The sequence below is a fragment of the Podarcis cretensis genome (assembly GCF_951804945.1).
Source record: "Podarcis cretensis genome assembly, chromosome: 1".
Taxonomy (NCBI): Eukaryota; Metazoa; Chordata; class Lepidosauria; order Squamata; family Lacertidae; genus Podarcis; species Podarcis cretensis.
This window is the reverse complement of record NC_137170.1, coordinates 135555156-135578187: the sequence shown is the minus strand read 5'-3', so window position 1 is coordinate 135578187 and position 23032 is coordinate 135555156. Positions and strand designations below refer to the sequence as shown.

Below are 23032 nucleotides of genomic sequence, written 5' to 3'. Positions count from 1 at the left end.
AAACCAGAGTATCAGGGAGAAGTGGTCTAGCCAAGCCCTCTCTTTGACATGCTGGTTTTCTTGAGGTGGTTAATGTGATAGAGCTCAGACACAGGTTGGGCCCTCAGCTGTTCTTTATGAGTACTGGGCCTAAATAGACAGAAAAGCCCCAAATACCCACTTACAGAAATAATAATAATAATAATAATAATAATAATAATAATAATAATAATAATTTATTATTTGTACCCCGCTCATCTGGCTGGGTTTCCCCAGCCACTCTGGGAAGCTTCCAACAAAGTATTAAAATACAGTGGTCTGTTAAACATTAAAAGCTTCCCTAAAGAGGGCTGCCTTCAGATGTCTTCTAAATGTCAGGTATTTGTTTATCTTTTTGACATCTGATGGGAGGGCGTTCCACAGGGCAGGCGCCACTACCGAGAAGGCCCTCTGCCTGGTTCCCTGTAGCTTTGCTTCTCACAATGAGGGAACTGCCAGAAGGCCTTCGGTGCTGGACCTCAGCGTCCGGGCAAAACGATGGGGGTGGAGACGCTCCTTCGGGTATACTGGGGCCGTTTAGGGCTTTAAAGGTCAACACCAACACTTTGAATATCCCCAGTTGGGACACTACATATGTTAAACACAGCTTTCCACACTTTTCATGTTGGTGACACACTTTTTAGACATGCATCATTTCACAGCACATTAATTCAATTTGACTAGCAAAATGGAGGTTAAATTAATCCCTTTCCAGCCCCGGGAGGAGTGTGGGGAGAGATCATGTGACACGCCTACACACTGCAGCTGACACACTAACATATCGTGACACACAATTTGGAAAGCTCTGTGTTCCACTGCTGAACAGCTCTGACTGTCAAAATTTTTCCAAATGTTTAGTTGGAATCTCCCTTCTTGTAACTTGAAGTCATGGGTTCAAGTTTTACCTTCCAGAGCAGGAGAAAACAAGCATGCTCCCTCCTCCATGTGACAGCCCTTGAGATATTTGAAGATGGCTATCCTATCTCCTCCCAGTCTCCTCTTTTCCACGCTAAACACACCCAGCTCCTTCAAGCGCTCCTCATAAAACCTGGCTTCCAGACCCTTGATCCTCTTGGTTGCCCTCCTCTGCACACATTCCAGCTTGTCAACATCCTTCTTAAATTGTGGTGTCCAGAACTAGAGACAGCATTCCAGGTGTGGTCTGACCAAGGCAGAAGAGAGTGGGACTATTGCTTCCCTTGATCTGGACACTAGATTTTCACTGGCCTGTTTTTAAAGGGCTGCCCCTCTTACGGGTTTCTAACTAGATTTTTTGGCTTCTGCAAACATTGCCCAAGTCTGCTGAGGCCACCCTTGATGTGTTAGAATGGTGCCATTTTCACTACATGAGTATTGGTAGTTGTCTTTGAACACTGGAAATAGACAATTGGAAATAATTGACCATCCAGGTTAAGCGCCAGCTCTTAAGTGGCAGTTGGAGTTGTTTTGAAATTAAATCAGCCAAACAAAGGGAATGCTATATTTGGGGTGCACTTATTTGAGGTCTCTTGGGTTTTTATGGATGATCTCTTTCTCTATTATTTTAAAAATGCAGTCTACTTGCTTTCTTCTTTGAAGCCTTATGCCAGCTTCTGTTTTTGACAGTGGTTAAGCACGCAGGTGAAGTCCAAATAACTGATATCACAGAAAACAGCGCTAAACTGCACTGGGTGAACCCTGAACCTCAACATGTCTTTGTCTATGACATCACAATCACCTCCGCACATGACCACTCTCTAGTCCTGAAGCTCAATTTGACTGGCACTGAACGGGTCATTGGAGGCCTCAGGAGTGGGCAGAAATACAATGTCTTTGTGACTGGCTACCACAATGCGCAGGCCAAAGCAACCTACAGAGGAACATTTAGCACAAGTAAGTTTGCCTTGTTTCTTGGGATTGAATTCACTCGCTTTCAGATGTTAGAAATATTAAGAACAGGGAGGAAATTAACATTGCATTAATAATGTTGACTCATGCTCAGAAAATGCACAAAAAATGGCATTCTAGAAGCTGAAAATGTTGATGAATGGCTGTGAATTTTTTCTTTGTAAAGGCTTGAGTTTTCCAAAAGCGAGTGAACTGGATCTGATTATTTCTAGCACTTCAGGGGAACAATTGTCTCCTGAAGAGAACCAGATTGGAAAATATTGACTGGGGAGGGGGAGGGGTTTAGCAGCTGGAGAAATTCATCTATATAGTCAGTTAATCAAACATCTGTTACTAATGTCCCCAGTGGAAACCAATACTCATTTCAAAATATTGTGCTTCATGTTGAATGATGTCCCAACTGTTATTTACCAAACTTAATTCAGTGGTTTGTAAAAAGAGATCTCTTCTTCCGCCGTTAAAAAATGACACCTCTAGTTCCCAGCTAGAGATTTCTGTGGGTGACTTTGATATAAATGAAAATGTACACAAGGTGTTGCTTAGGAGGTTACTATGAGGTACTCCACCCCTCACATCCCGCAATTTCTTTGCTTTCCCTTTGCAGAGAGTATGCCGTTGCCCAAGCTACCTGCAGCAGCTGTAGCCAATCTGATGGTGAACACTGACCCATTGGAAGGACCGGAAACAGGTGAGGCCAGGGCTCCTGAGATATCGAAGTGGTGTCCCGTGTTCAGCTGGGCTCCCTGACAGATTTTTCTTTTAAAGTAAGGGGCACTTAGGTGGCATGTTTTCTGAAATAAGGACAAATAATTTCTGTAAAGAGGATGCACATAAAAGATGCACATAATGTTTCAAAGCACCTTGATGTTCCCAAATAAGAGGCAAAGATTTAAATTAAAGGGAGTCCATTAACATATGGAGCACCCGGCATTCATAATCATATGCCAGGGAGAGCCAACAAGTAGTGTCATTATAACTGATGCTCAGTGATGCTCCACCGACCAAGCCAAGAATGTAGAACGTATTAATTTTGTAAAGAGGAGGGGGGAAGTGAGCTTTGCAGAAAAGCAGTACATTCAGCAGGTGTTTCAGATGTTCAAAGAAAAGCCAGCAGGGTGCTCGACTGATTCAGTGTAATATGGAAAGCAATGACATGGGCATTTCTTTAGTTGCGAGATGCATGGCCTTCAAATGAATGTGGCTCTGCCGCTTTGAACATTGCACTGAAAACACAAAGAAAAGGGGAGCCTGCTGATGGAGTAGTCGCTTGAGAGAAAAATACCTGCAATTTGAATATCCATAGTTTCTGTCATACTAGTGACTGAAACGCACTGTCTGCATGCCTAGAAAAATCACCCAGGAAGAAATGCCAGCAGTTTCAATGTGCACAGTTCATTTCATCCCAGCACTGTGCTGAAATTCTTCTGAGGGGAAATGTGTCCCATTAGCCCCTCCTTCAGCATTGCATGACTTAATGCTTAATAATGCAATCCTAGTCTTGTCAGCTTAGAAGTATGGCCCACTGAATTCAGTGGCACTTACTTCTGAGTAGACATGTTTAGACTTGCATCCTTAGAAGGGCAGCACACTCTGTATCAGAGAATGGATCCCCAGATCCCAGGCCACACAAAATTGTGGGTTTTATTCTTTCACAGGTACTGTATTGAACAAAGGTGTATTTTTTATGTTATCAGCTATCTGCTGGCTAATTTGGATAAAAGGGAAAATACTAGGTAAAATTTTTTTAAAAAAAAATCCCTAGATGCCTAGATCGAGGTTTGGGGCAAGTACTCTTTGGTGAGACAGCTCCAGCTGACATTTAAAACGGCAAAACACACAGCAAAGCCAAGAGTGGAAATATAGACTGTTAGATCTCTAACATATCCTGTTCTAAGTTACTTCCAAAGTTGCCCACTTCCCCTTAGCATAGAAAGGGACCAAATGTTTGGGAAGTTAAAAAGGTCAGATTCATGCGCTTTTGCATACAGCAGCAAGAAAAAACCAGCAGTCTAACTTAGGTTCCAAAATGGTAAATTCTAAATTATTCTAAATTATTTGTATAGAAACACAAAGATGGCTTGCTTAAGCCACACAGTCTAAGCCTGGAGCATCCAGCTTAGACCTCCTTTCTGGGAGGGTTGGCATGATGCAATGGGAGAGCAGAGGGGCAGGACAGATTACTGTATGTTCTTAACCTCTTCATGCATTGTTTGGAGCTTAGCACGTTGGTTGTCTGAGGCTGGCTATCCCACATTATCTACATGCCTTGAAAGAAGTTTCCCTCTAAACTCTGACCATCTAATTAACTGAGTAATAAGCAAGCCTCATGGGGTTGGGAAAAATCCAAAAGAAACACCAGATTGCCATGGCTTCTCTTCCTTGAGCAGGCAGTGGCTAAGCTTCCCATGTCATGGCCATCATGGAGCCAACAATAAAAAATCTCCAAGGGATATTGAAAATATTTATTTTCCTGTGGCTCACTGGAAAGTATTCAATTATGAAAGTTTGTGTCACATTGTAAGTCCTTGTGCTTGTCTGTTTGCCTTGTCTCAACGCATTAATGGTTTATTATCATTTATAAACCATTAATGAACAATTAACATAGCTTGTACTCAGTGATTAACAATTATGTGGATGAATAACATTTTTTATAAATGTGTAATTGTTGTGTGTGTGAATGCCAATAGTCTGTTGATATTTCTGTTTTAATAAGTATAATATAATGCAATTCTCACATAATTATTGGACTGAAACATCTGTTAGAACTTTTGCTGCCTGTTATATGTTAGGTATATAATCTCATTTGCCTACTCATATTTATTTTCTCAAAAGCAAGATAGAAATAATTGATGGCAAATCTGCTTGTTTTTCTAAATGTGATGGTAGAGATTATCATGTTGACACCAGCTCATTATGCATTGGCCATTTGTAACAATAGACATCACTTGTGCCACATAATTGTTTCAAATTCAAAGCCATAATTGTTTCAAATTCAAAGCCATATAGTTCATAGCTTGGGCCAGGGTTTCCCAGACTTGAGTCTCCAGCTGCTTTTGGATTACAATTCCCATCACTGCTGACCATTGGTCTTGCTAGCTAGGGATGATGGGAGTTGTAGTCCAAAACAGCTAGAGACCTAAGTTTGGGAAACTGTGGATTAGGCAGTCCAATTTACATTATTTTGTCTGTTGCACATTAAGCAGTTCTTGCCTCAGCTGTCTTATACAAGTTCCTAATTTCCGTGGTCAGTTTTCTTAGATTCAGAACTGAGTGCTTGGTGTTAAATTTTTTGAAGACTACAAGCTGCTATGAAGAACACCTGTAAAAAGAAATTCAGTAGCTTTTCTTCTCATGCACATTGAGTGCTGCATATAACTGTCTTCAAACAAGGTGGCCTGTGTTGAATATGCTGTTCCATATACCTGAACAAAACAAAAAAGGCACCTCTGGAATTCTTAATTGTTTTTGAGAGAGCTGGGCCCAAATAAGTTACTTTGCTGAAAGCCTGTTTCCTGGATGTTCTGTGGTGAAGCTGAGGTTGTATGTTGCTTGTTCTGTTGTTGAAGTCGAGCGCTCCAGGGTGTGGTCCTTGATTCATCTCTTCTGTGTTTTTTCATCTCCCTTCACTTGCACCATTCTATGTTATGCTCACCTTCAGTTTATGTGTATAACTGCACTTGGTCCTTTTTTGTCACCAATTTCCATCTTGTATGACACACTTAGCAGAGCACTGAGCAGATTCTTGGAAGGCACTTGTCCTTGTCTGGATGTTTTAACTTTTTATTAACTTTTTTGTTTTTGTAAGAGAGCCACAGGACACCTAACACAGGTCTATGAGCCACAGTAACACCTCACAAAGTGTGTAATAAAAGCTGCAAGCATAGGAAGGATAATGCAGAAGAATATCAGGAATTATCAATTCCTTCAGAGACTGCTTTCACACGTGAAGCTCTCTTCTTCTCCTTAGCTGTGGTGGAAATTTGATGGAATAGCAGAGTGCTTCTTTCTGTCTTGCTTCCACCTACAGTTACCAATAGTGCAAGAGTGCTGTCATTATTGTCAGGTACAAAAATGCTCATGAGCTTGGATACCTACTGCAAGGTATCTAAGGTAGACTCTCGATACGTTGAGTCCTTGTGCCCATTACAGGGGTAGTGCAATTGTTTTTTACATATTAAAATAGTGGTATTTTACTGTGGTATTAAGAGGAGGCTCCTATGCTGGTCACCAGCATATACAGCAGAATATTGTCTGAGCTTAAAGATGAGAGCAACATGGGTGTGCAGAGTTAAAAAGAGATGGCCCACGAATGAGCATAAACAGCAGTAATCATGCCAGCAAGCCACAATTTTAATAATAATAATAATAATAATAATAATAATAATAATAATAATGTACGCCAGCCACTCTGAGTGGTATAGTGGTTGGCAACAAACAAAAGAGAGCAGATTTCCACTCCAAGGAGTTTGCAGTCTCAAGTTTAGCACAGGAGAGCATAAGGAGAGGGAAGGGAAGCCATGACTCACAGTAAAGGCAATGAGGTTCATGGAATGAAAAACCTCAAGCCCAAATGGGTGGCCTATAATATATTGGCTCCTACTGAAGTGCCCAACTTTACCCTTTCTCCCCGTGCTCATAAGTGTCCTTGTCCAAACGGCCCCAGCCTGGCTCAAAGCCTCCTTCTGCTCCCTGCTCTTCGCTTCCCATGTTGTCATGTGCCAAGGAGAGCCTGGCAGCATTAGATGCCCCAAGCTGGAGAATGTAGTCATGGAGGTTGGAATATACTTCAGGGTTTGATTCTGTCTCAAAAGAAAGCACGGTTATAGCAGGAAATACGTTCCTTCCTAATGTGTGAATCTATCCTCAACTGGTCAGTTGTGCTGTGGTGCTGTGTCCACTAGCTGACAGGCAAAGCTGGTGTGTCTGCTGGCTCCGGAAGCTGCTTAAGAACCCACTTCCTTGTCTTAGACTTCCAAGCTTCAAGCATGCCAGCTCCCTCAAGGTGAGGATTTTGCCTCCAGACAGCCAACTCACCTCACTGCGCCTGGACTGAGGACGTATATATCAGCTGGGTGGGAAGCAGGCTAGAGGCTGAATGGGAAGCCAAGTTTCTCAGTTGTGTGTACCCTTTAGCCGATGGGAAAAACCATATTTATTGTAGCCATGGTCTGCACCTGGGATACAGGTGCTCATGGGTGGACAACTTGGAACAATGTTGTCTTTGTAATTTGGGGAACCACCCATGAACGTCACTTGGGTTGTAACATTTGACCATTGCACCATTCTTGCATTTCTCCACTATGCTTTTTTGATGCCTCTGACTACTACACTGCACTGGATGTGGCTAAAGACTTGCGGAGGCATGTACGAGCCTATCAGCTTTTACAGCAAATCCATGCCAGAAAATAAAATTAAAGCAGAATAAAACATTGAGCTGCATGCACTGGCTGCTTGGCATGTTTGTGATTTTACTAGGAATGGGCACAACATTATTATTTCCCAGGTTGTTTCTGTAAAGGAAGGCATTAGGAGATGGATAATAGTTCAGATCAAGCTCCCTTTCATTTGTGCTGTTGAAAACTGCTTCTCCCCCGCCCCCTCTTGCTTCCTGTGCTTTTTTGCAGCTTTTAACCTTTTCAGAATCATTTAACATTTGCACATTTTGAAATTCAAATTTGACAGATCCTTGCTTGCTGGACCTTGACATGGGCACGCAGTGCAAGGAGTATCAGGTTAAGTGGTTCTTTGACTTCAAAAACAAGATCTGCACCCAGGTTTGGTATGGTGGGTGTGGCGGTAACGCCAATAGATTTGAGACAGAAGCTGACTGCATTAGCAGATGCTTGAAGCCATGTAAGTACCCACAGAGGGTTAACCCATTTTGCACTTTTAAACATTGTCAAGCAACGTTTCAGAGCGGAAGGGGATAAAAGTTTAAAAACAAATTCCACACACTTTTTCTCTACAGCAGATGAAAGATTCATGCAGCTGCCTGTCCTTGAGAAAAGTCCCTTATCAGGTAAAATCAGGAATGGAGAGGATTATGCGTTTAGTTATGTGTCATTATACTGGATGCATCTTTTGGATGCTTTGCCCAATATAACCCATGCGCCTCTTGCTGCTTTCCTGCCTTGCTGTCAATGCCCCATACTTCTCCGTCTCCATCTGCATGCCTCCCATCAGACCTAGAAAAGCAATGTTGGTGTAAATATATTGCACTTTCTTCTGTCTCCTGCATCCAGAGGGCAGTCTCATTAACTGGGACGGAGTCGCCTCATTGTCTGGTGGGCAGCGCCAGCTTTGACTCCACCAGGAGAGGGGCTTCTCTAACAGGATGGAATGAGGGAAGCCCCTTCCCCTATCTCTGCTAGCCACCCATCCTGTGGATGTGGTGAGATTTTGCACTCAGCTGAGCACCTCTAGTATGCTGGCACATCAGAACCTTTGGCTTTGCACCTGGATTGTGGACCTAGGAATCTAGTCATGGTTGGTCAGCTTCTCCTCCTTCAGCTTCAAGATCTGTTTTTTGGAAGGGGAGCTGTAAGCAGTTTTCAGAGAGATGAAGGATAAAAACTAAAACAAAAGGGAGCAGAAGAAGACTGTCACATCCAGCCTCTTTGGATCTCAGGGCCTAGACCAGTCTTACGCAGCCTGTTGCCTTCCAGATGTTGTTGGACAACCATCACCTTGACTATTGGCCATGCCAGCTGGGTCTGCAGGGATTCCAACAACATCTGGAGGGCACCAGGTTGGGAGAGTTGGCCCACAACCAAGGGGCTTCAAGAACTAGGAAGGCGCTTCCAAGTCATCTTGCTCAGACACTTGCCAGTCTGCATCCTCCAAGGGAGGGGGAAAGGCAGCAAAGAGGACGCCAAACCGAGTCATGCTTTTCAAAAACATGCTCTAGTATTGTGATTTGTGCCCACCTTCCCATACCTGATGCCCTTTGCAACTAACAGCATTAAGACCACAAAACACAATGAAACAGAGTATTATTATTTTTTAAAAGGAAAGAAAAAGATCAGAAATAAAAAATAGCAGCTCCCTGAAAACTAAAAATGGGCAAAATATAACAGTGCAATAGAGCAGAGAGCCAACAAATCATTCAGCTGGAACCCTGCTGGGTGAAGCCTTGGCCTGTTGGCAGAAGGACCATCAGAAGTGGAGCTGCACTTTGTAATCCTCTCTGCAGCCCCTGACAGGCAGAGGAGAGTCTCTCGAAGATCTTAATACTTGCCTAAGCCGTTCTGCCACTTGCCCTAATTTTGCAATGCATGGGTGTTTCTGTCAGATCCACCCAAGGAGATGCCACTGGGTATGAGAGAGAAAAATTTTCTTACTGTAAATTTTCATTTTCCAAGTGTGTCCAGAGGGAAGGCTACTTGACTTCTCACCTTGAGAGCATTTTGGTTTGAGTCTCACTCTTGTCCTTGTCCACCTCTTTTGTGTTTATCCACATGCATTTTTGTGCTTTGCCGTTAGATAAATATTTTTATTTCCATGTTGAGTCGTGTCATAGGAGTCAAGGGACATCTTCTTTTCCAGTTCAGGTTTGGGGAGTCAGGGAGCCCCTCCCTTTGGTAGAGTCAGAAATTGACCTCAGCTTCTCACCAGGAGGTGGTGCTGACCTGGAAGGTGAGACACCCCCCCCCTGCAGGAGACACAAGAATCAGAATTTAAAATAAGAATATGTCCCTTTCTCTGGTGAGCATGTAAACTTCACCACTCATGCTGTATTGTCCTCAGTATTACTAACATAGTCACTTGTGTGTTTCTACTTTTGTACAAACAACGTGTCCACGTCCTTTTCATCATGGCCTTCTGCTCCAGTGGTCTCCCTTGAGATAGGAGGCCCCTTCTTTAAGCAGAGGCTTGACAACCATATGTCAGGAGTGCTCTGATGGTGTTTGCTGCTTGGCAGGGGGTTGGACTCGATGGCCCTTGTGGTCTCTTCCAACTCTATGATTCTATGATTCTATGATTCCCGACAAAGCACTGCTGAGACCACCGTGAGAAACCCTGGAGGGTATGGCATGAATGGGTGTTAGGCAGGCTTCAGATTGGGAACACCAGGCTCAAAGAAAACCCCAAAGCGCCACATCTTCTTTTGCTGGGTGTAGACTATTGTTCCACGCACAAAGGCAACATGCACATCCCTAGAGTATCCCATAAGAGATGCCTCTCTGTGATTTCTCAGAAATCTCCAACGAAAAGGCTTCTACAGCCCTCTTTCCAGCCAATCCTATGCATGCAGATGGAAGAGTAAGATTTTTCCCAGCTAAGTGTGTAAAGATTTATAGCCTGACTCTGTTTCATTGCTGTGCTTCTTTTATATTCATCAGTTAACCAACATCTATCTTGTCATTTTTACCCATGGCTCCTTGGCCAATTCTCAGCAAATATAGTGCTTAATGCTTCCTTCCTGTTTAAATATTTAAAAAGTGTGGCAATATCTTGGGGTGGCATATCCTGTTGGGCAGGCTGCAGTGGTGGTGAGACAGCGCTGAACTGAGCTGCACCATCAGGTTACCCCCCTTTTTTTTATTCCTGAAGAAGAGGACTGGTAAAAAGGGGTCTTCCCCCGTCACTCTTTGCCTGGCCCCGCATGTGCTACTGACATGACCCAGTGCCAGCCAGAGGGTGAGGCTTTCTCTCTCCCATCCCAAGGAGTGCTGAAGCTGAGCCATAAGCTCCAGCTGTCTCCCCCCCCCCCTCGACCATCAGCTTCAGATTCCTAACTCATCCATTGCACCCCTTCCACTTCTGTTGGGAAGGCAGAGGGGCCCTCGGTTGGGGCTTGGCCACACTTAGCTGTTGCCCTGCTCTTTCCAGGCAGAGGTTCATACTTTAATGCTTGGTTTCTGAGTGTGTGCCACTCCCTCCACCCTCCACAAAAGCCGCTCTTTAAAGCTGAATTAGAACAAATGTCAGTTCCGGTTTTCATTGATGTTTGCTCCAGTTGAGCTTTAAAGAACAGGTTTCCACAACTAAAGCTCCAGAGGAGGGGAAAGGGTGCTGGGACATGGAGCTTTAAATTGTGGCCCATGCTTGGAAAAAGCGAAAGAAATCAAAGTGTGCATAAGCCCTTCCTCACATCACATAATAGAAATCCTGGAATTTTCTGAAATAAATTTTGTGATGGATTGCAAGTGAAAGAAAGAGCTGAGTAGTTGACTATTGAGCAAGCATAGCAGCAGTAACAAGGGGCAGAAGAAAGGTCTTTCAAAGGCGCCAAGGCAGAGACAGCACGGGAAGGAGCAGGGTCAGTCCATCTTCCCTTGCCCATAGCCTCTAAAAATACATAGCTTGGTTTCTGAGTTTATTGAACAATCTCAATAGGTATTCCTTTGGTTTTTACGCCATAGGTTTCCCCAGCATTAGTTAAGAGTTTGTTTTGAAATGAGAGCAGCAGCATCTATGTTACAGAGATCTAGATTTCAACGGTTTGGATCATCTTACAAGATGAGGATGATCTGCTAATTTTACTTTTTGGCTCTTGACTTCAAGCCCTGTTGAATGCTTTGGATAAAGAACACTGCTTCTGAGCCAACTTTAATTTTGGTTTCATATTTATTAATACTATTTGTAGCCCACCCTTCATGTCAGTGGATCCCAGGGTGGAGTAAAAAATACATAAAGTCATACAAAACAAAATACTAAGCCATAAAAACTATTTTAAATGGTAGGAGCAGCTAAAACAGCAGAGGAGTCTAATGTATCAGCAGCAAATTACAGTGGTACCTTGGTTCTCAAACTTAATCCATTCCGGAAGTCCATTCCAAAACCAAAGCATTCCAGAACCAAGACATGCCTTCCCATAGAAAGTAATGCAAAATGGATTAATCCGTTCCAGACTTTTAAAGACAACCCCTAAAACAGCATTTTATCATGAATTTTACTATCTAACGAGACCATTGATCTGTAAAATGAAAGCAATAAGCAATGTACTGCAGTCACAATCAATCAGTAGCTGAACTGGGTTCCACACAGTCACAAAAACAAAAAAAGCCACAAAAATGCAAAATAAATAGCAAAAACAGACAGACCTAAGCATAGCACTCAAAATGGAAATGTGGCACTCAAGTGTAACACTCAAAATGGAGCACATTCGGCTTCTGAAAAAAGTTTGCAAACCGGAACACTTCCGGGTTTGCCGTGTTTGGGTTCCAAGTTCTTTGAGTACCAAGGTGTTTGAGAACCAAGGTACACTGTAATTCACTAAGGCTGCAGTCCAAAGGAGGTAGGGCAGATGTGACAGTACAGGAACACTCAGGTCCATTTTATGACTTTTTAAAAAAAATCCCTTCCATTTGAAACTGACAGTTGGGGACAGGGATGGAATCAGGGCAAGAATTTTAGACCAGCTCCTGCATAGTCTGTGAGCTTATTGGACCCTCTCTCATGAGATTGCAGCCTAAGTGTTGGAAATGCAAACAAGTCATTACTTGATGCCAAAAAAAAATTTTAAGTGTGGCAATAAGAGATTGATTAATAGTGAGAACATTAATTTCAAAATAACTGAAATGTACAAAACGCCACACTGCAAGTTAAGTGGCCACTCTTGGAACCATTCTTGTGTAGGTAGATTAGATAATAGATAGATAGATTAGATAGATAGATAGATAGATAGATAGATAGATAGATAGACAGATAGATAGATGTGGAGAATGTAAAGAAAGTTCACTTCATTTGTTAAACTCTGTGAAACACACTGAGAAGCGTAAACCACGGTTTTCTAGCCAGCTGAAGGGCTGAACACACCAAGAACATTTTGTAAAGACTCCATTGAGTCCTTTTTCTGACAAATATAAATTGTTCCCTGCACACTGACTCCACTCAGTGCTCAGCTGAATTGCACTCCATTTTCAGCCTCACTCCTAGGCTCCCCAACCCATAGTAAAATAACTGGTCTCGACATTTACAGGACAGAAAGTGCACAAGAAGAAGTTACGGAGGAAATTACCCAGAAGGAAATTGGAAAGCAGAGCAAAAAAGGTAGCAAGAGCAGGTATGAGAAAAAGAAACCAGAAGTTAACTGGATTGAGGAAAGTATATGTACTGAACGCGGGTCTAAGCCACTGAGCCTCTTGGGCTTGCTGATCAGAAGGCCGGTGGTTTGAATCCCCGTGACGGGGTGAGCTCTCGTTGCTCGGTCCCTGCTCCTGCCAACCTAGCAGTGTGAAAGCATGAAGTGCAAGTAGATAAATAGGTACCACTCTGGCAGGAAGGTAAACGGTGTTTCCGTGCGCTGCTCTGGTTTCACCAGAAGCGGCTTAGTCATGCTGGCCACATGACCCAGAAAAACTCTGTGGACAAACGCCGGCTCCCTCGGCCCGTAAAGCGAGATGAGCGCCGCAACCCCAGAGTCGTCTGTGACTGGACTTAACTGTCAGGGGTCCTTTACCTTTTCTTATATGTATTGAAAAGAAACCAGGGGAAGAAATAAAGCAAAAAGACAAAGGGAAAAATTGCCTCCGGGTCAGAGCCCCTGCTTTGCATGCAGGTTCAGTCCCTGTGCACCCAGCACTCAGGCAGGGGAAAGAGCTGTGTGAGAAAGCCTGGAGAGACCCGGCAAGTCAAGATAGGAGGGTCCACGGGTCTGAGGCACCTTTGTGTGGTCAGAAATCATCCCTCAGAACAGACCAGAGTTCAGAAACCATGACTTACATGAGAAAATAGAAAACAACGCAAGGCAAAATTTTGCCCTGGAGCAGGAAGGTATGGGATCAATAGATGCAGATTCTTTAGTTTGTCTGTGGAGAGAAGTGTTCAAGCATCTCCCATGGAAGTGGGTCCCAGTGGAATCCCAAGGATTCCCAAGTAAAACTCCCATAGTGCCAGTGAAATTTTGCTTCATTAAGAGCAGTAGGTTCTTCTGGATTTAATACTTGGCTAAGTCAATTATTTGTTCACTATAAAGAATAAAGTAAAGAGAATGAAACTAGTTTTATCATCGCTGAGCAATCCAGAATTTTAAAGATGCAAAATAGGGATGGATTGCAACTCAGTGGCTGTTCCAGAATCACCATCAGAAAATAGATGCTCTGACAGTTTCCTAAGTTCCTCGAGAAAACTAATACTTGATCAAGCATCAAAAGCATCTCAAGAAGCTTAGATTCAGTAGCAATGGCCTGCTCTTTTTCTAGCAGTTGCTTCCTGCATTTTAGAAGAGACACATGCCAAAATTCCACACAAGCTACAGTATGTTTTCACCCAGGGACTTGGTACTCAGGTCAATATTTCATCCCAGGGAGAATAAGCCCACAATTGGCAGATGCTTGTCACTTTGGTCAACACAAACACCACACCCACTGCTGGACTGCACACATTTCATGCATCAAATGCGCAAGAATGGATTAAAGGTACATTTTGTCTATTTTCATATCAGCACCATACTTTCTAAATGTCAGTTCAAGCTCTGGAAAGCATTTATTAACATGATGCAACTGTTTTAAAGTATATAAACACATGGTGAATCTGTTGCCTAAAAGTATGTTTCCAATCTGTGGAAAAATTGCTTCATTTAGAATATCTGATTTCACTCCATCCATCCATCACTTTACTGGATAGCTCCGTGTGTGTGTGTGTGTGTGTGTGTGTGTGTGTGAGAGAGAGAGAGAGAGAGAGAGAGAGAGAGAGAGAGAGAGAGGTGGATGAGAAACAAATGCACGCCATTCCTGGTTCCTTGTAGATCCCAAGGCAGAATTCTCAGAAGATGCCATTCATTCATTCATTCATTCATTCATTCATTCATTCAAAGCATATGATCTTGTCCTCATCCAAAGGGCTCTCTCTGCATCTGGCTTACCAACATCTGCAGGAAGGCAGTCCATGCCCTTAAGCTGACAGTGCAAAATACATGATGCACAAGGGGAAATGGGTGGATTAGGAGGGGAAAGTAAGATCAGGCACCAGTTATTAGAACACTGTTACACAGGGCTGTATCCAGTGTAGCTCCTATGGAATAAATGGGCATTGGACGAACTTAGATCCATTAGATTCATTGGCTTTACTTGGAGTGACCTACAACCCACAGGTCTACCTATGCAGATTCTGGCTTCCTCAGAGAAGATGGGCTCCTGGCAAGCCTTCCTCTCAGATCAAACCTGGGAGCAGGGCAGCTGTCCCTGTCCCGGCCAAGCAGGCAGATCTCTTCTTGCCACAAGCCTCTTCCCTCAGGCAGCTGACTTGAGGGCTGTTGGAATCACCGCAGGAGGGTGATCCATAGAGTTGGTCCGTGGTAGTTCTGGCTGTGTTGACCTCTGAGCTGGATATCTCTCTAGGGACTATTTTCTTCCCTTCCTTTACAGTCTTCAGGGTAAATCAGAGATGCATCATATTCATTAATACACCCTACTGAAATGTGACACATGTGGTATTGAACCATGGTCAGTGTCTCATTTAAACCAGACCCTCCACCACCATGCATGTTGTGTGAGAAAAGCAAGGCAGCTCCTGGCTGGCCTTTGGGTCCCTGGAGTGCTCTCTCACTGTGCAGGTACAGGTCAGATAGTAGAGTTGAAAGGAGACATTTGCACCATTCAGTTATTCTTGCTAACCTGGGATCCAGTTTACGTTGGGCTTTGGAGCATATTTAAATGTGCATAATTGAGATGAAAGCAATGTCATGTAAGACATGTCCCCTCTAGGGTTTTATGGGGAAGAGGTCTTGTTTGAAATCAACCCTGTATCAAAAACCTATTGCATCACAGAGAAGGGTCCATCTAGCCTGCTCTTTATCCTGTGATAAGTTACTGACATGGAGACCATGTTCCCATTGCAAGACCTGAAAGTAGTGCAGGCATCTCCCCACTTACGTGGAATCGATTTGCGCACAACCGTGTATATGCCAGAAAAGAAAGAAATAATTCTCACCTGAAATGGCAGGCGAGAGCTGGAAAGACCTTGTGGCTCATGAGGAGACCCCCCCCCCCCCCAAGATCCTGAAGAGGACATCAGTGAGCCAAAAGTCCAGAAAAAAATAGACTCCAGGGGCTCTGGAATGGTGCATGGGGTCTCTCGCTATCATAGATTTCTGGACTTGGGCTATAAAATCCTGTGTGCTTCTGTTTGTGGCGGACATTTCCAAAATCATACACTGAATCTGTTGTGCTTATGTGCTAACTCCTCATTATCTGAATGATAACTGAAGGAGTCAGGTCTGCATAGATTTTTCATTCTGTTCAAGAGACAAGAGCTAGCAACACTGAATTCTCTTTCACTGTTGTGGCTACTGGTATAATCAGGTGCAAATGCCTCCATGCTTGCAGATGCCCCACACATTACAACCCTCCCACAACATCTGGAAGATTGGAGGCAGTAAAAATGGGGCATCAGTACATGTTATAAGGGTGGCATTAATGTGGTGCTGGGATAAATGTGGTGTTTTATTTCAATTATTAATTGTGACCAAACACGGCTCAGCTTTTTGTTCACCCAGCAGAATAACACTTTATATTCCCAACATATGGAAACTACTTTGAGGGTTTTTTTCTTATTTAACAATCAGATGGTTTTAAGAGCCAGTCTGGTGTAGTGGCTAAGAGCAGTGGACTCGTAATCTGGTGAACTGGGTTCGCTTCCCCATTCCTCCACATGCAGCTGCTGGGTGACCTTGGGCCAGCCACACTTCTCTGAAGTCTCTCAGCCCCACTCACCTCACAGGTGTTTGTTGTGGGGGAGGAAGGGAAAGGAGAATGTTAGCCGTTTAGAGACTCCTTCGGGTAGTGATAAAGCAGGATATCAAATCCAAACTACTACTACTACTACTATTCTTCTTCTTCTTCTTCTTCTTCTTCTTCTTCTTCTTCTTCTTCTTCTTCTTCTTCTTCTTCTTCTTCTTCTTCTTCAAATGTTATCAGATAAATAATTAATAAACCTCATTCACCTGGAAGTTCAGTGTGTGCACACTTACTTTGTAAGACTGCCCGAAAAGCAGGACTTTGGAATAGTTTAGATCCTTTCTCCCCTTGCTCCCTTCTAACAAGAGGTTCTCAATATATTGTATCATCATTTAAAGCTAGGTCAGTGGTGCAGTATTGGAAGACATGATCCCCTCTTCCTAAATCAGTTGTGTTCCAGGCATCCCATTACTTCTGCATTCCTTGTTCCTGTGGCAGATAGGGGTTCTTGGTCATCCCTTTGTTGCCGACATGGTCTTCTGTTGTCGCTTCATCTTGCATGCCATACATATTGGAGATGGATAAAATTTCCCATGTCCCATGTTTGTCCCTGTCCCTTCAGCATGCACATCAGCAGAGGGGATGCTTCATCTTCTTGTTCTGCTGAGTATCTGTGAACACGCAAAGTAGAAGATACTCACAGGAAGCATGGACTGGCCAATTCATTGATTATTTATTTGTCTACTGATTTCCAGCCACAGATATCTGTCAATTGCAAAAAGAGGAAGGGACCTGCAGGAACTTTATCCTCAAGTGGTATTTTGATATAAAAACCAAAAGTTGTGCTAGATTCTGGTATGGTGGCTGTGGTGGAAATGAAAACAGATTTGACACACAGAAAGACTGTGAAAAAGTCTGCATTTCAGGTAAGGGATGACCTCTACTTTTGCTGCTTGCCTTTATTTGAAAAGAGTAAACAACGAATGGGGATCTTCCATTAAACTGTTGACACTAGAAGAGCACCTAAACAATTGGGTCAAATTCTCACCCTAGCCTGGTGCTGCCATGTTGACTTTCATCGACAGATCCCATTGAAGTTGCACTGACATATTAAAAACAGTAGCACAACTATTTCTAGTTAGGATTGTTTGCCTGCTATGCCAAACCAAAACAACAACGACTGTGCAGATGTAAATGTGCCTACTGAGTATAACTTTGTTTCCATGGTTTATTTTAAAAACTGATGACATAGCCCTAGCAAAAGCTATAAAGGAAAAAGCAGTAGAGCATCATTCAAATATGGTAAGGGAAGGAGGATGAAATCATCATTTGCTGGCTTCTGCTTTCTTGCAGGCCACTGTATGTCCTAATTGGGCTAACCTGGGAATGGACGGATCCAGTACCAAATGGAGATGGCATTAAATCCGCCCTGTCCTGTATCCAGGCAGATTTTAAAATGAAGTATCTATTAAAATCTGCCTGGAAACTCACACCTTAAAAAAAGAAGCAGCACTTTGGGGGCAGTTTATTCCTCTCAACTGTTCAGAGTTGGTCCCGCAGACTCCCACAGCCTGCAGCTCAGCCCACAGGGCTCTGACAGCAACATGCTAGGAGTGCAATAGCCATCGGAACAATGGGACTGGATAACATTCTGTTGCTATCAGAGAGAATTGTATGGGGAAAGCATAACTGCCCCCAGTGTTTACTTTGAAAAGTTGATTTTTAAAAAAGAAAAGAAACCTTTTTAGAACAGGCAGCCCACTGATCACCTCATAAATGAATCTGCTCGACTGCAGATTCTGAAGTGGACTAATAAAGTGGTCCCGGTCATGATCTGCCTGGGTCAAATTAGGTGAGTCTCCTTTAGAATTTGAGTTTGGCATATTTCTTCTCCCATCCCTTGTTCCCATTCACTCTTGCCTGCTCCATTTTTTAGTGATCGCTTTCTAAGGTCTCCACAACCAGAGAGTAATAGGTGGTCCACCAGGATGCTGGAGTTTACTTTTTGTTATCTGCTCTCATTTTCTCATTGAAACTTTGTCTTTTTGTGATGTGAAATCATAATAAGCTGTTCTTGCTTTTTCAGCTCCTGTCAATCCTGGTGTTGTAACAACAATAGGGACTTAAATCACGGCGAAACATCAACACATACCTCTAAGAGAACCAGGAGTCAGCCATTGCCAATATACCCCATAAAAGCTAAGGGTATAGACTACCTTGCACTGTGTTATTTCTGCTTTACGTTCGAAGCAAAGCTTCAAAAAAGTGTTTTGCTACACAACTTTATCAATATGGTGCTAAACTGTTCATGGACTGAATGCTAAATATGTCTGGGATATACTCTATAATTTCAACTTTATGTAATATTTACCCACCACAGATCTTAGTTGTTTGAACAAATTACAGTTTCCTTTGGATCCCAGTATCCTGCCTGTTTTAGGCAAGGTAAAGACTAGAAAATAATGTGGGAAGAAAATCACTGCAGCTGTTATGTACTTGCTTCTTTCGTTTCCATAACTGAGCATAACTTTAGATTGAAAGCCTTATGCAGAAGGAGTAGCCAGTTCTGAAACACAAGCAGTCCAACTTTTCATTCTGTTTTACTCTTGCTGGATTATACTAATTCTTTTTCATGCATATGTGATCAAAGAAAAAAAATGCGAATTTCTTAGTACAGATGCACTGCTGGGACCAACGACTGAGTTAAAGAATTTTTAAAACATGGTGTAGAATGTTTGTTTTTTTTTTTTTTGGCAATCCTCAATGTTGTGTGTTCTATTGAAAAAAAGTATTTTTTGGCAGGGGGTGGGAATTTTATTTTTATTATGATTTTGTTTTTAGGAAATCTATACAAAAGAACTTTTAAATAAAGTTTAATTGTGGTTTTGAGAATTTTTGAGTTTGATAGTGTTTTGTGTTTTCTCTTATTATTCAATAAAAGCAACATACTACAAAGATGAAGGGCAGATGGGGCTCGTCCACCTGGGAAGGAAAGCTCTGATCCTGAACCTCCGCTGCAAATTACAATACATGCACACTTTGATTAAAGAACAAAAGATCCCATAACTATTCTAAAAGCCTACAGAAGCAGGTTTTGGGACTCGGGTGGCACTGTGGGTTAAACCACTGAGCCTAGGGCTTGCTGATCAGAAGGTTGGCGGTTCGAATCCCCACGACGGGGTGAGCTCCCATTGCTCGGTCCCTTCTCCTGCCAACCTAGCAGTTCGAAAGCACATCAAAGTGCAAGTAGATCAATAGGTACCACTCCGGCGGGAAGGTAAACAGCGTTTCCGTGCACTGCTCTGGTTCACCAGAAGCGGCTTAGTCATGCTGGCCACATGACCCGGAAGCTGTACGCCAGCTCCCTCGGCCAATAAAGCGAGATGAGCGCCGCAACCCCAGAGTCGGCCACGACTGGACCTAATGGTCAGGGGTCCCTTTACCTTTACCTTACAGAAGCAGGAGCATCACCCAGAAATGGGGAGGGGGGGAGTATGCCTGTCCTTAAAGTGAAGCAGACATGCAGTCCTAGGGAGCTAAGTGGGTTAAGTGCTGTACTGTTGGAGCCTTGAAGGCTAAGGAACCTTTGCATCTAATTTTTTTATACACTTTGCCAAGGCTGCCAGTGGATAGGGGAGGGGGCTGAGAAATGAGTGATTCTCAAAATTTCTATAGTTACTTCTGGAATTTCCTGCCTAATTCTCACCTTTGGTCATCCTGTTCCTGTTTGTTTAACAAACGGTGAAAGACTTGTGATAGGGAGCAATGACCTGAACCAGCCATCTCTGCCTTTGCTTGTCTTTTACCTTTGCATGGGTGGATCCCATTCAGAGGTTGAGTATTCTGTACTAGACAACTAAATTTGCATGGGTTAATCTTTTAGGTCAGATGTGGGTGAACTCAGCATATGCCCAAATGCCTTTTAGCAGGGGGCTGGGATTTGGCTGGTCCCATAGTCACCAAAGCTAATCATGGAGGGTCTTATGTCATATTAAGAGTTATGTCAATCTTATACTTCAGCCATGATCTACAGAGATAAACCATATCATAAATTCAGATTCACACACCCCTCCTTACAACACTGAGGTTGCAGGTTCGATCCCTGTATGGGACAGCTGCATATTCCTGCACTGCAGGAGATGAGATGATCCCGTCCAGCTGCATGACCTCCCATCATTCCTGGATGTGGGTCGAGGATGAAGGATGTCTGAGTCCAGCAACATCTGGATTGCACTTGATCAGAAAAGTTGCCCTGCATCAACCCTGTATCCCCTCCTTGGGTTGGAAAAGAAGATTCCTACAGTTTTCAAGAGCTGTACTGGCTTGAATCTTACATAAACTTCACTTTTCAGGAGAGATACTGGTGATGCTTTAAATGACAGGGATGTTTTCCATACACAGCAAAGTAAGAAAAATGTGTTGTTGCTTGCCTTGGGCCAGCGGAACCGAGCAAATAAATGTGAAAAGAAATGCATCTTTAGAACAGTATTAATTACCCATCTTTAATTCCCACCCTAAAATCATACGAAGTGGCCTTGCGAATATTGCTCCACCCATGATTTCTGCTTGGCTTGTGTCTTTCTCCTCTGCACTGCTGCTCAATATGTGCATCTCCTTTCCCTTCATGCATTTCTCGCCCACCCCTCATATTACTCCAACCAGGGGAGGGAGAGGAAGTGGGGCCTCTTTCCCCACACACACTTCTGATGTCAGTGCCAGGAAAAGGAGCAGGGAGGCTGGGAACAGGCACAGTGTGAGGGTGGACCATTCAGCGGGACTTTGGCAGTGCAGAGAGGGAGACAAATGTACAGGAAGTAGAAGAGGAGAGGAAGCATGCCTTGCCTGAAGCCCACTCTTCCTCCCCACAGGCACATGACAACAGCACAATGACTCGGCTGATATATTTATTCACATACTTCATACACCATGCAAAGAAAACAAACTTAAGTAGAGCCTTTGGCTCTTCTTTAGTCTGTTGTAAACAAAAATTGCCCTTTTCCCTTATCGGTCCCTGCTCCTGCCAACCTAGCAGTTTGAAAGCACATCAAAGTGCAAGTAGATCAATAGGTACCACTCCGGCGGGAAGGTCCAAGAGCCCATATAGAGTCCTTAGATAGGTTCCCTATTGGTAGGAGAGAATAACAGAGGCCAACCAGAGAATATTGAGAAGCAAAGCAGGTAGTAAGCCTGATCTTTTTTGATCTGTTGCAACAGGGTGCTGCCCTCACACGCAGGAGAGAGGAGGGACCCAGAAAAATGGCATGCAAGGCCTTATAAAGACTTTTGAAATTGCCACCCTGGAGATCAAGACCACCCCCAGAAACATCATACATACACCACAGAAGGGGTGTAACCTAAGACCACCCCTCAGATACATCATACATACATCACAGAAAAGGCAGTCTTAAAACAGAAATTTTAATGTTGTTTTTCTCCTGCCGTTGTTTATCTCCCGTATGGCAGGTTACTTGATTGGATTGCCTGGGGAGCCTGGCTAGTCTTTTGTAGTGATGAATACTTAGTTCCTGGGCCAGGTCACAGGCTCACACCCTATTCATATCTTAAATGTGCCCTTAAGACAGGATTTGTGAGGAAAGAGACGATGGGAGGTTTCCCACTTTGACCTTGCAGAGAAAATATTTGCTCAGTTTAGGAATCAAAATGGTTCCAGGTTGGTCTTCCTGTGCTGATCTATGTACGCTCTTGGTTGGTACACTTATGAACATTACCATATATCTAAGACCATAAAATACCTATCACAAGTCCAGCATTCTGATCTCACCATGGCAACCAGATGCCCACAAGCAGGACTCACTTGAGTGCAGCAACACTCTTGCCACTTGTGGTTCCCCCACAAATCTAACCCATTCTAATGCATCAGAGAAAGTGGACTTCATGGATCTAAAATTTAATTAGAATGCAGTGGTACTTCGGGTTAAGATCTTAATTCGTTCTGGAGGTCCGTTCTTAACCTGAAACTGTTCTTAACCTGAAGCACCACTTTAGCTAATGGGGCCTCCTGATGCTGCTGCACCACCGCTGCACGATTTCTGTTCTCATCCTGAAGCAAAGTTCTTAACCCGAAGTACTATTTCTGGGTTAGCGGAATCTGTAACCTGAAGCGTCTGTAACCTGAAGCGTCTGTAACCCGAGGTACCACTGTAGTCTTTAAGATGCAATGGGAGTCTTTGTTGAGAACAGAATCTCCACCCCGAGGGATACAAAGGCTTGTAACTCATGCAGCTTTTGTATCTGTTTTTCATAAAAGCTCTTGGACAAGAGCAGTGGGATTATGCTCATCCAAAACGTTTCACATGTTGCAAAAACCACATTAGCAAGAGACCTTTCAAGCACATAAAATATAGGATAACAAAGGAATTTAACTGTTGAAGGGGAGAATTTAAAAGTGTATCCTGTACAGAGACTGACTTTATCCTTACTTGGACATGTCTAGAAGAGCACGAGGTTTCTCCCTTGGCTTCAGTCTTCCCCGTGTGACGCAGTGT

General features: G+C 43.3%; 1 protein-coding gene across 12 annotated transcripts in view; it reads left to right on the top strand.

The window, feature by feature from the left end:
• COL6A3 (collagen type VI alpha 3 chain) overlaps positions 1 to 19418 on the top strand; it is a 109059-nt gene extending 89641 nt beyond the window's left edge. For 3 of the 12 annotated variants that reach the window (XM_079974944.1, XM_079974943.1, XM_079974941.1), the window contains 7 exons: positions 1624 to 1890; positions 2510 to 2593; positions 7588 to 7758; positions 7874 to 7924; positions 12830 to 12913; positions 17282 to 17452; positions 18613 to 19418. In XM_079974944.1, coding sequence (XP_079831070.1) covers positions 1624 to 1890; positions 2510 to 2593; positions 7588 to 7758; positions 7874 to 7924; positions 12830 to 12913; positions 17282 to 17452; positions 18613 to 18653 — 869 coding nt within the window. In that variant the 3' untranslated portion in view covers positions 18654 to 19418. The remainder of the gene's footprint in view (positions 1 to 1623; positions 1891 to 2509; positions 2594 to 7587; positions 7759 to 7873; positions 7925 to 12829; positions 12914 to 17281; positions 17453 to 18612) is intronic. The other 9 variants (XM_079974945.1, XM_079974949.1, XM_079974948.1 and 6 more) reach the window with 9 other exon arrangements.
• Positions 19419 to 23032: the final 3614 nt, after the last annotated feature.